Below are 14,144 nucleotides of genomic sequence, written 5' to 3'. Positions count from 1 at the left end.
TACATAAACTCATCTTTCCTGCTTTGTAATATTTTCATAATTTTATAACTACAAAATGCGAAGATTTAATATGTAACTATCAGGATTTTTGTTGTAAGATCCCATCTAAATAAACATTGGAGAAGAAATTACGATTTTTTCGTAAATTCCTGACTTAATTAAGATTGATGTATTTTTGAATATTGACTGTCAATGCGATGTTGTAAACTGTAATGTTTATTGTCAATAAAACAAATATCTTGGACCTTTTCTTTTTATTTATTTTCATTATAAAGTTGACAAGGTACACAATCTTAAATGAATATTTAATTTTAAAAATACCGCAGATATATTATAAAACCAACAACCTATCCCTAGATTAGAATTCTTGAGTTCCCCAACGTATCTGAAAAAGAAGAATGTAGAGATTTAGTTTATCAGATTTCAGTTTATTTTTAACATGTGAATTTTTAGTATCAAAGACCAAGTAAACTTATTTTTGAAATCCTCAAAAACATAAGATAGAATTAGATGATTTAAAAAATGGATCGAGTGTTCTTGCTCAATAAGCTATCGATCGGTCTTGTCAAACTGGATAATAATAAAAAGACGGCACCAAATTGTGTCCAATGGGTAAAACAAAGTTTAATGAGAAATGGGTGTTAGCCAATCGCATAACGTATTGGGTTTATACTCTGGGTCCAAAAATATATTGAAAACAGCATATGAATTTGCCAGATATGGGACTCTAGCTTTGCGTTGAGGATTCGTAATCAAATGGAGTAGGTACACTTGGACAGACAGTATAATATTATATTGATCCAGGGCATATACCCAAATGGTTGTCAACCATTCCTCATAATAAAAAATGATATTATAATTTCCACTCTCGGGGTCATTCCACTTACAATAAAATTGAACTAATGTGATGGATACTCACATCTTGGTTTCTCGCCTTGTGCTTTCGTTCAACGAGGCCGGTTAGCGCTTCAGAGCGCACGGAGAGGGAATCAATCTTCTCGATAAGCTGCTGATAGGGTGACATGGGCTGCGTTCCCATAACCACGTGCCCCAGCTTTGAGTCGATCTTGGCGTCCAACCGCGCGTTCCGGATCAGGTTTACTATCCACCGCTCGGCGTCCTCAGGGTCCATGTTGAGCTTCTCGGCCAGCATTCCGATGCTGATGCACTGGTGGATCCGGCAGAAAGTCTCGAATATCATGAGGCGGGCGTTCTCCACGAACTCCTCAATGCAAGCGATCAGGAAGAAGTCACTCAGCAAGACGGCCTGGCACTCATGCAGCTTCTGGCGCGCTCCGTCAAAGTCGAAGTTCACGTACAGGTGCTCGATGAACTCGGTGATGGGATCTCGGTACGTGTACGACTCCTGCTGGATCACCCTCACAAGGTCCTTGAGGGCGTTTCTCCGCGAACGGTTGATAATGACGGCCGTTGCCAGGTAGCGCAGAATATGCGGACACATGGTCTGGATGGCGTTCAGATACAGAGGCTTGTGCAGGAAGATGTCGATGATGAGATCCCGCCCTTTGATGTGGTTGAAGTAGACGAACAGACTCCAGTGGACCAGCCATGTGCGCTGCTGCAGCACCTGCATGTTGTTCGCGAACTGGTTGTTGTCGATGAACTCCCTCAGCTTGTTCAGGTCCTCCAGCGCTCCATCCCAGTTCTGCACCAGAATCTCCGAAGCTAGCTTACCCCATAATACTGGCAGGTAGTTCTGCAACAAGTGAACAAATATTCAGTCAAAACCGGCAGCAATTCCTATTATAAACAATAAGATGATTGTAAACCCAATCTATTAATACATTCACAAGAAATACAGTTATACTGCAATTTTACGTTTTTCAAAATACTGAAAAAAAAAGTAAATGCGGGGTAGCTTTGAATTATTGTATAAACTTCGCCCTGTACGCAGCAGCCATGTCTATAAAAAGGAATGCGCATATGCATACCTTAACCAACTGCACTGCGTAAACTTAACGTTGGACATAGCAGGCGTATCCATACAAAGAAATGCGTCTGCATCTTAAAATTTCAATGATTTATTACGTAAATGAATGTGTCAAAATAAATTAAACCTGAAGTTTAATTGTAATTTGAATATGTATTTGCACTTGAAATGGTTTGCAGAAACTACACGTAAAAAGCGGGAAAACGTGAATTCCAGGCATGTAAAATCAAGGTTTCACTGTAATTCATGTAATTCATGAAAAATATGCCTACTATCTTGCTGTACAAGTAGTACACTCTTTACAAAACTCGGAAACCTGGACGTTAAAATTGAAGAAAATTTTTGTGGATTCAACCTGACGACTACATTATGTGTTAAAACTCCAAATACTGGCATTTTCGAGAATTCGTATAACATAATAGTGTATGTAGTTAGTTATACTTAATTACTCTTGAATGATTTTGAAAAATTCACAAAAAGCATTTTGATAAATAATTCAACACTCATAATTACATATACCTACCTAAATTAAAACAAAAACGAAAAAAATAGTTACCATAAACCTATAATAAATTCATAGATATTTTTTATGAACAAGCTTTAATAAATACACTGCATCTGTGAACATTGAAAAGTGCAGCCATTTTGAAAACTTTAAATAGGTACCCATAAAGTGAAATGTCAATCTTTTAATTTGTTTCTTTTGGAAAAATTGCAGTAATATATAACAATAGCTATATTAAATTATTAAAGGCTGATATTAAAATGTTTTCCAAGTTAGTGGTGAACAGATTCGAACCAGGCAAAGATGTGCTATCGAGGATAATAGCATTTTATGACGATGTTATAAAACCAGATGACGAAAATGATTTTATGGATTCACTAAATGGATCGACAAAAAGAACCATTTATGGACCGTGGATGACTGGAATGACTTCACCGATGGACAAATACGGAACGCACGCATTAGTTACGAAAGAAATAGACTTAGACGAAAGCAGCGATTTTGATTTGGATGCAATCACACAAGTTATAATCACTCAAAAATTAAATTATGAATCAAATACAGAGAATGATTCTGAGCAGTTAGAAAGTTTAATGGAAGACATTGTCCACTGCGAACAGGAAAATGAAATCATAAATGCGTCACAGATGGGTGAATACCATGATACATCTCAAGCAGGTAAAGCTCTTTTATTCATCCGCACGGCTTAAGAGTCGTGGGTCCCAGGTTCGAATCCTGGGTCTGGCAAGTACACATATTGTTTTTCAATTTGTGCATGAGTCAGAGTATGGAGCTGATAGGTTGAGCAAGTGGCTGACATCCATTTCTCGTAAAAACAAACCTCTACTCTGAGGAGGCCTATATGATCTTATTAGGATCGGACATGGTCGGAAGTAGTGTGACCTTATGATTTACGGTTACTTATGAATGAGTAAATAAAAATATCGCTTGAGAGGATCGAGCGATATTTCAATTGGAGGTTTGGGTGTAGTTAAAAGCAGAAATGGTCATTATGTTTTTATTTAAACTTACATAGTATACATACATAATGATGTTGATATGGCATGGGTGGATTTGGCAATGGCCTCAGCGCTCGTCCAGCGTACGCGCGTTTGGCGGAGCGTCGAGCGGAGCGCGCAACTCAAATGTATAACTGTATGTGAAAATGTTCGTAGACAATGTCTTTTTTTGGTTAAACATTTATATGGTTACATGTTTGAGTTGCGCGAGCCGCTCAACGCTCCGTCAAACGCGCCTACGCTGGACGGGGCCTTAAGCCCCACAGAAAAATTGTGTTACATTTTAAAAATAAATTTACATCCTATAGTACCCACAGCATAGCTTGTCACCTCACAAAATCGAATATCATTTGTTTCTTTCTGTCTAGCTAGATTGTGACATAATATGTTAGAGGCGTCAAATAATTAGATCTTATTTTTTTACATTCGTAAAACTTTATGTCACAATCGTTGGACCGAAAAAAAGTGATGATACTTGGTTTTACGATGCGACAAGCTACGTTATGCGTTCTATAACTTAGTTTTAGTTTTTTTTTTTAACTGGCTTTACAATTCTGTATGAAATCTGGGCCGCCAAACGAAGGATTTCATAATAGATTATTTTAACGTGACATGGATGTCAGCCACTCGTGTCAGTGTGCATTTCCTATTGGTGCCTGAAGATACCGAAAGGTGAAACCTAGTTTGCAAAAGATGACTCAAATGAAATACAGTATAACCTCGTTTTTACGTGCCCGGAATTCACGTTTTCCCGGCAATTGCGTGTAATTTTTTCAGTCCCGATGTATTTCAGTACATTTAATACCCGCATTTACGTTTTTCTTTCCCGCGATTTACGTCGGAAATATTCAAAATATGCGAGTTACGCGCGCTTGACAATGATTGGGTCGTGACATTCGAACGGCGTAAGGTGTTTGGAGGGAAAACTCCGTGTCTTTAGAACGGCGCACGGTGATTGGTCGGCGAGCGACGCTGTGATTGGCCGGTTTTGGAGGTTCATCGAGGGTTTAAAAACCTACTTTACAAGCTTTGCTGATATTCAAGATGACACTTTAAATGTTTATATAGTTTTGAAAGAGAATTACATAACAAAAAAAACATAAATGCAACAAACTAATATACCTACATGATTTTTTTAATAAAAAATAAAACATTTTTCAATAAAAATTTAAATTGAATGTTGTTTTTTAATAAAACGTTATTTTTTTAGAAACATAAAACTTAAATGTTCTTTTTTTCAATACCTCCCCTTTACATTTTCCCTCCAATTAGGTTTTTTTTTTCAGTCCCTTAAAAAACGTAAAATAGGGGTTATACTGTAGTACAAAACTTAAAACAGTTAGAATTTAAATTCAAAAGTACCCTCAGTCGATAGTATTAATTTTATGGATTATATTTATACCGAATATTTTCTTACAGAACCCAATACAAAAGAGAAAACCAAATTAAAAATCGACAATTTGTGCGAAATGCTAGCAACAAGAATTACGTTCAGAAAAGTCAAGAATAAAGAACTACTCGATGATGTGTTGTACAAGATTCAGGGAAGCAATGCCAACATCATGCGCAATATATTCAACCTTGACAAAATCCTCGAATACACGCTGAAGGAAGAAGAGAAATCGCACAACACGACAGACTTGCGCAATCACGGATGTGAGGTAACTGACGATAGTAGTGGCAACGATGACGTCTACCTGATACTCGCCAAAGAGAGTGATGGACAGACGGATGGACTAATACATCACGGTGGAGATTATTTTAATAAAGTCGACAAACATGATGTAATGATGTCAGAGAATGGAGAGGAATCCGCTCTACACGACTTTGAAATGTGCCGAATCTCTTACACGATGCCAATCGATCTGTTGCCGAATGCTCGCAGTGAACAATCCCAGTTCCTGTGCGACACTTGCGGAGAGGTAAGAGATAGTGTGTTCATTTAATATTCTGTCGTTTACCGGCTGTGGCCTAGTTACTAGTGTGTGCTCTGTTTTCAGATTGTAGAGCAAATTTTAAAAAATCCCCCAAAAATATAGATGCATACACGTTTGATTACAGTCATATTCCATTCCATTCCAAGTCAACTAACTAGTTTATTACATAATTTTTATTTAAAAATTATATAATATAGATGTGCATTCAAGAACGTAGCATTCTTTACAGTAAAAGATTTTAGCAATCTTGCCGCCACCTATTAACAAAATTTCGCAATGTTCATTTAAATTACAAAGACAGTAGCCATGATGTTGACGGAATTCGAAAACATCCTCAGTTATATTACTATTAGGAATTATTCGCAGGGATACTTGGATCTTGAGCTTAACAATCACACCGCTCATCCGGAAAGCAATAAAAGTGTTCAAAGCACATGTCGTAAAGCAATATTTATACATGGTGAATACCGAGCGATAAACTCATTGCATTATAAATTATCATGAATTTACCACTGAGAGGTTCTTGAAAAGATACAAGCTATTTCATTACAGATTTATTTTTTTTGCCAACAGATATCTGATTCCGTCGAGCTGGCTGAAGAACACATTGCCACACATAGATATGATACGTATTACTGATTCTGTGGCATGAAATACAAAGGAAAACATTCAATAGATTAAGCGACTGTATTGTTATTTCTTGAGCTTAAAGATAACTTACTCACTGTGATTATAAATGTGCTAAACAGAGAAAACATTTATAGTATTTGGAGAATCTGCATTATTTTCTTTTATAGTGTCAATGGTCAATTTTTAGTGGAAATACATTGTATGTGTTAATTGATATAATATAACACAATATGTAGACTCCGATTTCTATAAGCTGGCGTACACGTCATCGCGTCGCATTGATGATAGATTTGGCGGGGGGCGGACGTAATGCAGTGTTAAGATGCTGAAGCGGGGGGGATTTAGAAATTTAGTTCCACTAGTTCATAAAAGATCTGTGATGACATGTACACCAGCTTATAGAAATCGGACTCTAGTATTAATTTTCAATTAGTTTAAACCCTTTAAATGCTGGGAGGTATTAGCATGGCTGTACCCAGTGGGCCGCGAATTAAACCTTATAAACATTATCTTTTTGTTGGGAATATATTAAAAGTAGGTATCTATATCATAAATGCTGTCTTGTAATTCGGTTAAGTATTTCACCATGATTCCAAGAGATGGCAATGTGTATACAATATAATTTATTAAATTATTTAAAACAATCGACCGGGGCTAGTATGAGTGTAAAGTACAGCGTGCATACACGCTCATTTTCTATAGTCGGCTTTGCGCGTACCGAATTGGAGAGCGCGTATATGCGCTTATCGAGTTTATTTCAATTAATAATGAATTTCATTCCATTGATTCAAGCTTTAAATCATCAATCAAACCCACATTAAGATTTAATAAACGCCTTGGTAAAATACAACGTATGTTCTGTACATTAACAGTGTTTTATAGAGATTTCATCATAGATGTCGTATATAATACAGATGGACTCGGAACATATTTTTAAACAGGAAAATATGCAACTGTGTGTGTTTTTCCCTGTTCCCTCACACCTTCATGCTGCCTATAAGATGAACCAATCGCTGCTTAGCTATAATTTGCATTATTGTTTTTTTCTACACACATATACATGGCAGCAATGACATATTAAATGGACAACTCACTTCATATCGGCGCGCACGAGAAATTGTGCTGAAAGTCATTCACAGATGTATAGGTAGACGTCACGTGACCATATGATGTATCCATTTCCATTATGTGATACAAGCTCCGAGAATTTATAGTAATATAACCTTTATTGTAATGGGGTATTAGAGTGTCATTGCGTTAGAAACAGATTCTCGGTTACGACTTCTCGGAGATTAGACGCAAGTGAGCCCAGCGCATCATATGCGTCTGTCCAATGGTTTCTGTCATTCAATTGCATTGAATAAACACTCATCAAATGGCATTTTATCAATAATAAATAATACTAACACATGAAAAGTGATATCCCATCTTTCTTGGAGTGTTTAGTAAATTTTTTTTTACAATTTTTAACTAGGCACATTGGCATTTTGTAACACAATAATAACGGCGGAGTTGAAACCTGACAGTCAGAAATTTTGTATGGGCAGACCCAGCGGTGTCGCCAGACCGCTTGCGAGCAGAATGTACATTTGAGCGTAGGATACCGATATTAAAATGTGAATTTCGCCATCCGGCAGAACGGACACAAAGTGAGTGTTATTTTATTTTACAGATGCTTCGTCCATATTAAGGCCATGCATTAGTTGAGGCACGGTCTAAAAAGATCGTTGCTAGGCGATGCGCGGATTGCGGGTGGCGGGTGAAAATGACGCCTGTCAAACGCAATATTATTTGTCATATAAATCCAACATACGTCCATTTTATGTTCTGTTTATTGTTCTATTAGTAACAATAATAATATATTCATTGACATGTTTTCTTTTTAAAGTAAATGGGTAACGTTTTTAGTCATCTTTACACGATTTTAGAATTAATTGACCCGTCGCCATCACGCAGCAAAGTGACGTGTTCCTGGGTCAACATTCTCTCACTGAATGGCAGCGAGTCCAAAATTTCGACGCGCGTACAGTTGAAAATTATTTGGCGTTTCACTGATGCGTCACCTTAATGTCATTGCACGGCAGAGACAACCAACGAAATAAATATTGTTTATGTTGTATTTACACGTGGTAACTAATCCCATCAGCTTTTGATTTTGTTTGATTGAGTGTGACATCAAATGTGTACTCTGGCAAACTAAACAATCTCTATTGAAATCGGCTGTGCTCCGAGTATGAATTTTACATAGAATAAGACTCAAGTAGTATAAAAAACATAACGTAATAAACAATATGACTGACCTTATCCGTCGGTGGCATAACCAGCTGGCAGAAATATAAATAGCTGGCCGACTCGCAATAGTTTCCGCACTCGTACCGATACTTGGCCAGTCTGTACATACTGTCGATCATTTCAATTTTAAACTGTAACAAAAGACGATAAAAACATTAGCATTATTTTACATTCGGGGTTAATTGAATCCGTTAACTACATTACATATAGCGAATACTTATGTATTACTATATATTTCCTTCATTCGTTCGCTTCAAACATTTTTAATGAGTTGTATTTTTCTGATTGCCTAATTTGGAGCGAAGATTCATAGAACACTCATCTCTTCTTTCATGTGTTGTAGGTTTAAATCCTGCAGCTAGCTCAAATTGAAATGTAGTTTTTTTCAATGAATATAATAGTATTTAGATTCGCACAATGGCTTCATGAAAAGCCTACTAAACTACCTGTACACTGTATAGTTTCATATCGGGATATAACTTACTTCGAACTCTTTATTAGTCGTGAGATAATTGATTAACATCTTAGAATCGCGCATGGTCTCCATCGTTTTCATGACGTCGTCTCTGTGCATGAGTCTCAGAACAGGTTCCACCGCGTCTTGCAATTCTTGCAGTTGTGACAATACTATCATACGACGGCTCTTGATTTCCTAAAAATAATCATACATAAAATATAATAATTTTTTGGTATATGATTGTGAAGGTTAAAATTTGTAAATAAGTCCTTGGTAAATAAATATTACTGAAATATTTGTCCAAATGACTGAAACAAGCACAATGTTGTTATGATTTGGAATACAAAATGGTAAAGTCATGTTCACAATGGTGTACTACATTTATAGCGCCTGTACATGTGTGAATGGATTTTCTGGCACCAATGGTGTGTAAATTAAACTATTACGATAATAACAGTTTACACGTAAAAATGTTGACTGTCTCACCCATCTCATTCTTCTGGTGTAAGCGAGACACGTTGTTGTCATTGTATGGTGCTTTTGATAGGTTGTGAAAATTGGTAAAATGCTCCATGCGGTGTAGTTCGTATTTTGATAGCTCTACTGTTTCCAATTATCGTGTGAAAATTCAGAAGCCATGCATGTAGATGAATATTTTTTGACTATTATTTATTATGGCTTGGTTTACGCAGGGTTTAATTGAATTTTAAAAACTAACCAACACTCTGCAATTTGTAGTCTTGGTTCAATAAAAATAAATACGTTTGATTGACAAAACACTGCAACATTCACTGCTAAAGATGCGCTAGGCGCTTGGCCATTAGATACTATTAGCATGATAATTAAATGTGGAAATTAACTGGTCAGCAGTGAATGTGTTAACAGCCTACGTCCACCCGTCGCCATTGTTTTATACATCATGCAATATACTCTAATGTTAGAAATATTACATATTTTAATCTTGTGTCATGTAAAAACAGCTCATAGCTAATTTTCATGACATGACTATATTCAAACCGTGGCACTGAATATCAAATTACGATGGTAGTGCTAGCTATTAATTATATTTAAATGTAATGTGGTAATCTGTTTGCGATAAATCAAGATTTTCGATTGGATATTTCGTTCAAATTATTACCATTTTTTAAAAATAGGTATCGAATAGTCATCATTTTCTACAAACAAATGGTTTACCATATTGCATTCAAAGTATGTACAATAACTAGCACTACCATCGAAGTTTACAATTTCGTGTCACGGCCTGACTAATAATAGTGGGGCCTTTCTAAGTTTAAAAATTCTACTATGTCACCATAGTCGTTTAATCTTCAGCTTCATCTTGATTTTGATTGTAAAAGATAAGCGGTTATGTTATTCTAAGAATAACAAAACATAAATCATAAGTTGATGCTTAAATTGAGTACATCATGCATTTCAAGCATTCGAGACAAGCCATAGTACATATTATATTTACTACTTTGACTTTTACCTATGCAAGTATGTCATGAACAGTAGTGTTGTGCTAAATATGTGAACAAAAACAAATTTTAGCCGATATACTTGATTATTTGTTAGGTTAGGTCAGTAGTCGGCAAACTCATTGGTTAACAGAGCCAAATATCAACAGTACAACGATTGAGATTTCTTTTGAGAGCCAAATTTCTTAAATTTACTATATAGGTAGGTATACTGTTAACTTGATATCATTCTTAATAATGATCATATTTATTGATAACAATTAAATTGTAAGTAAGGTATCCATGAAATTAAATCATGACAATGACTGACAAACACTTAATGTGAACAATGGCCTTGCATCTCCTTGAAAAGTTTGGGTAAGTCAGGTTTGTATGTTGTTTTTAATTTTAGGCACGATTCCAGGTTCTCATCAATATGACGACTTCTCAATTTACTCTTGATAAGGTTCATGCTTGAAAAAGATTGTTCGCAGGAATATGTAGAACCGGAAAGGAAAAGAACAACAAACGCTAGTTTTTCAACTGATAATATGAGCCAGGAATACTATTCCAGGTATTTAAGCACCATCATGTCTTCCTTCTCCAGGTCTTTCAAAGCAGACTACTAAACTTGTGCTGTGAACCATGTTCACATTTGTTTTTCTCCAATATGTCCATATCAGCACAGAGACGTTCGAATTTAGAGCTCCATAAGCTTTATCTAAAATGGAGTTCATAATCTTTATCACCAATTCCATATCTTTGCAAATTTCTTCGGGAAATGTCTGCACACAAAGCTCTTCTTGACTAATGATGCAATGGTAAGCAAGTATCTCGTGATTTTTTTTTCTTTCAAAATAGCAACAACCCCTTTTCTTACGCCGGTCATACTTTACGTCCCGTCTATTGAAATTGACACAATTTTATCGAGTGGAATAATTTATGATGTTTTTCCATACACTCAATTACAGCATTTGCAATATCCTCTCCATGTGTTTGACATGTGAGTGGCAATAATCCTACAAGTTCTTTAGGACCTATAGATGAAATAAATCATACAAAACGTGAAACTTGTGCTGTATCATTTGATACGTCACAGGACTCGTCAACTGCTATTGATAAAGCTGAAACCAATTTAAGATCTTCGACTTGCTGGTTGGTTATATTCGAAGACATTTTGACTGTTCTATCTTTCACTGTTTTAGGCCGTACGTGGTCATTTGTGGCAGAGCCACACCCAAGGAGCCAAAGAGCCACATGTGGCTCGCGAGCCGCAGTTTGCCGACCACTGGGTTAGGTTATCATTCATGAATTTTACTGAAATCAGCTATGAAAATTGCTGCTGTTCCCGCCCGGCTTCCAGTAAACAGACCTGTACCAAAAATCCTAATACCAAACGCACTGGACTATGGGGGTTATACAGAGATATCTCTACTCAGCTTAATAAACGAGAGTCACAGCTGTTTACTTTTGCCACATCAAATAATAAAATTATCAATACCATTTGGAATATTTTTATGATAATACCTGCATCTATAATGAACCATTAATAAATCATGTCAACTGTGGTGTCATTGTGTTACGATACTGTAGTGTGTAATTTTTGACTTGTGTTATTTGTATAATAATTAATGTTTACTTACTTCTGGGACTTCCTCATCAGGGTATAGCATTTTCCTAATGTCAATGACATAATCTATCATATTAGTTTTGCTTAAAATATCCAATTTAGCTTGTAAAAGCTCTTGTTGATCATAGATCTGAAAACAAAATTATTATTGGGTCAATACTCCATATGGATGCTGGTAATGGGAATAATATGTATCTCGGATGCAAAGCAATGCTAGTATGGGCAATAATTGATTATTGGCAAGCACTGAGGGGTAAATATTTTAATCTGGGTGTTGATTGACAAGAAGTTTTTGTGGATGTCGAAGGGTTAGGTTAACCTACAATTTTTGGTGTGTCACACAAACGTGCGGCACAAGACTTACATCTTTCGCCGCCAAGAATTCCAGAAGTGGAAATACCATGTGCCGATCCAGATATTGACCATTTTTAAAGGTCAAATCGAATTTTGAGAAGCTCATCTTGAGCGATGGCTTTTGACAACGCGTGGACTTCTTGGGCCGGTGGGCAACTTAAAGGCATAGACAAATTATTGTCTGTGACAGACTAAAAAAATAAAATCTCTTTGGTTTAAACGGTGCAGCCTATATATTGTCAAAATATTTTACTCCTTTGTACCTACGCAATTTTTATATTATTATTAATACATTTTATATTTTCAATAAAAGAATATTTATAAGGAGCATTATTGACTTTGAAGTCCTTGAGATAGGGTTTGCTCTTCCTTCTTCGCGTTAGGTGTTATTCTACTAAGTTAATTTCCTTTTTATTGTCGTTGGTCATTCCTCCCTTTTTATTTACTGGTCATACCCGCACGTCCCTTTTTTATGTAGGGAGTTTGGGACTCCTTTGTCTTTATTCTGGATTTGACTTTCCTATTGTTTAGATGCAGCGTTTGGCATTTCATTTCTAACTATCAAAAAAAATATCTTGGACGAACGTTAAGTGATCAGTGATTATGGCGCAACATCTGAATAACCGTGAGGAGGATATTCTAAACGCAATGGACACGCCCAAAAACAATTCTTGGCGGCCCATACGATCGTAGAGTTAGGTCTAAATGACGAGTTGCGTCGGTACGACCACTCGTCATCAGCTAACCAGCTGACGGAGAAAACCATCGCGGCCCTCCAGAATGCGATGTTTTCCCAACGGGACAGCTTCTGGAAGGGTATGCAAGGGTTAGTATATTGGGCAACCAATCCTCAAAACATCATAACAGCGATGGGCCTGTACCAAAAAATCGAAGAGGGTTTTGGGGACAACGCATAATAAAATTCGCGAGGACATGACTCAGATCCTTACCGGGAAGCGCGCCGAGATTATACAAGCTCGGCGCCAGGTGATTTCCTCAGTGAAGGATACCTTCACTCGGCAGGCACTATCAAGGATTCCTCCGAGTTCAAAGTCCCGGAAGGCCCTCGAACTCACATTATGGCCGGGGTACTCCCAAGGGGCGACGTCCTGTGGGAAGGGAGTTCTCCATCGGAGGTACGAGCTCCACCAAGGATCCGTACTCTTAGCGGAGGTGACCGAATCTGGACGACCAACAACATTGGGGGCCGCCTAAGAGACTTTCGGGAAGTCTGGATGGCGTAGTGTACCCCCCTCACCAACATTGGTAAAAATAATAACAGTAGCCCGCATACCTTTTGTGCGGACACCACCATTGGTAAGTCCTTCTTTACTTTTACTGAAAGAATTTCAAACGCAACAATCAGCAGAGGTCACGCTCGAGATCGAGGACTTAAAGAACTCAGGGGTTCTAGAAGAAGCGGGTCCAACCCCCAGTTTTCTCTCAACCCTATTTCTAATCAAGAAACAAGACGGGACTCTATGCCCTGTTTTCAACCGAAAGCGTTTGAATGCGTTCCTACAGCCAAAGCCATTCAAACTAATTCACCATTACGAGGTTACAGCCGTCTTACAAACAGAAGACTGCCTAGTTTTAATCGATCAAAGCCAGGCGTACTCCAGGTACCCATGGCTTCTCAACATCGTCGATTCGTTCGACTAGCCTACCAAGGGAAGCTCCTACAATTTACGTGTCTCCCGTTCGTACTGTCAGCCGCTCCGACTATGTTTGCATCCATGACCAATTGGGTCACCGAACGCCGACGAAAGAATGCCTGAGAATATTCACTTACCTATCCGACTTCTTAGTAGCCAACCAATCCGAGAAACAGTCTCGGTTCAGGTGGAATACAGGATAACCTTCCTACAGTATTTGGGTGGTTAATAAATATAAATAGATCCTGTCTGATCCC

The 14,144-nt window shown here is 37.3% G+C and overlaps 2 protein-coding genes across 3 annotated transcripts; one reads left to right on the top strand and one right to left on the bottom strand.

The window, feature by feature from the left end:
• Positions 1-239: 239 nt before the first annotated feature.
• Positions 240-12,397, bottom strand: eIF3e (eukaryotic translation initiation factor 3 subunit e). Its single transcript, XM_085959806.1, has 6 exons — positions 12,243-12,397; positions 11,892-12,008; positions 8,819-8,986; positions 8,343-8,465; positions 920-1,717; positions 240-385 (listed from the first exon to the last, which is right to left on the bottom strand). The coding sequence occupies exons 1-6, from the start codon at positions 12,336-12,338 to the stop codon at positions 359-361; spliced, it is 1,329 nt and encodes a 442-aa protein (XP_085815932.1). The 5' UTR covers positions 12,339-12,397; the 3' UTR covers positions 240-358.
• On the top strand, positions 2,563-6,883 carry LOC147063648 (uncharacterized). 2 transcript variants are annotated; one of them, XM_085959809.1, is made up of 3 exons: positions 2,563-3,134; positions 4,895-5,397; positions 5,986-6,883. In XM_085959809.1, exons 1-3 carry the CDS (start codon positions 2,717-2,719, stop codon positions 6,049-6,051), a joined length of 987 nt encoding a protein of 328 aa, XP_085815935.1. In that variant the 5' UTR covers positions 2,563-2,716; the 3' UTR covers positions 6,052-6,883. The 2 variants fall into 2 exon arrangements, with proteins under 2 accessions (XP_085815935.1, XP_085815936.1); XM_085959810.1 differs by having other exon boundaries at positions 2,620-3,107; positions 5,986-6,184.
• Positions 12,398-14,144: the final 1,747 nt, after the last annotated feature.

Source organism: Rhyacophila brunnea, unplaced genomic scaffold (assembly GCF_057557595.1).
Source record: "Rhyacophila brunnea isolate RB1 unplaced genomic scaffold, BYU_Rbru_1.0 scaffold_9, whole genome shotgun sequence".
NCBI classification, from domain to species: domain Eukaryota; kingdom Metazoa; phylum Arthropoda; class Insecta; order Trichoptera; family Rhyacophilidae; genus Rhyacophila; species Rhyacophila brunnea.
The sequence above is the reverse complement of the archived record's forward strand: the minus strand, read 5'-3'. Positions and strand labels throughout refer to the sequence as shown.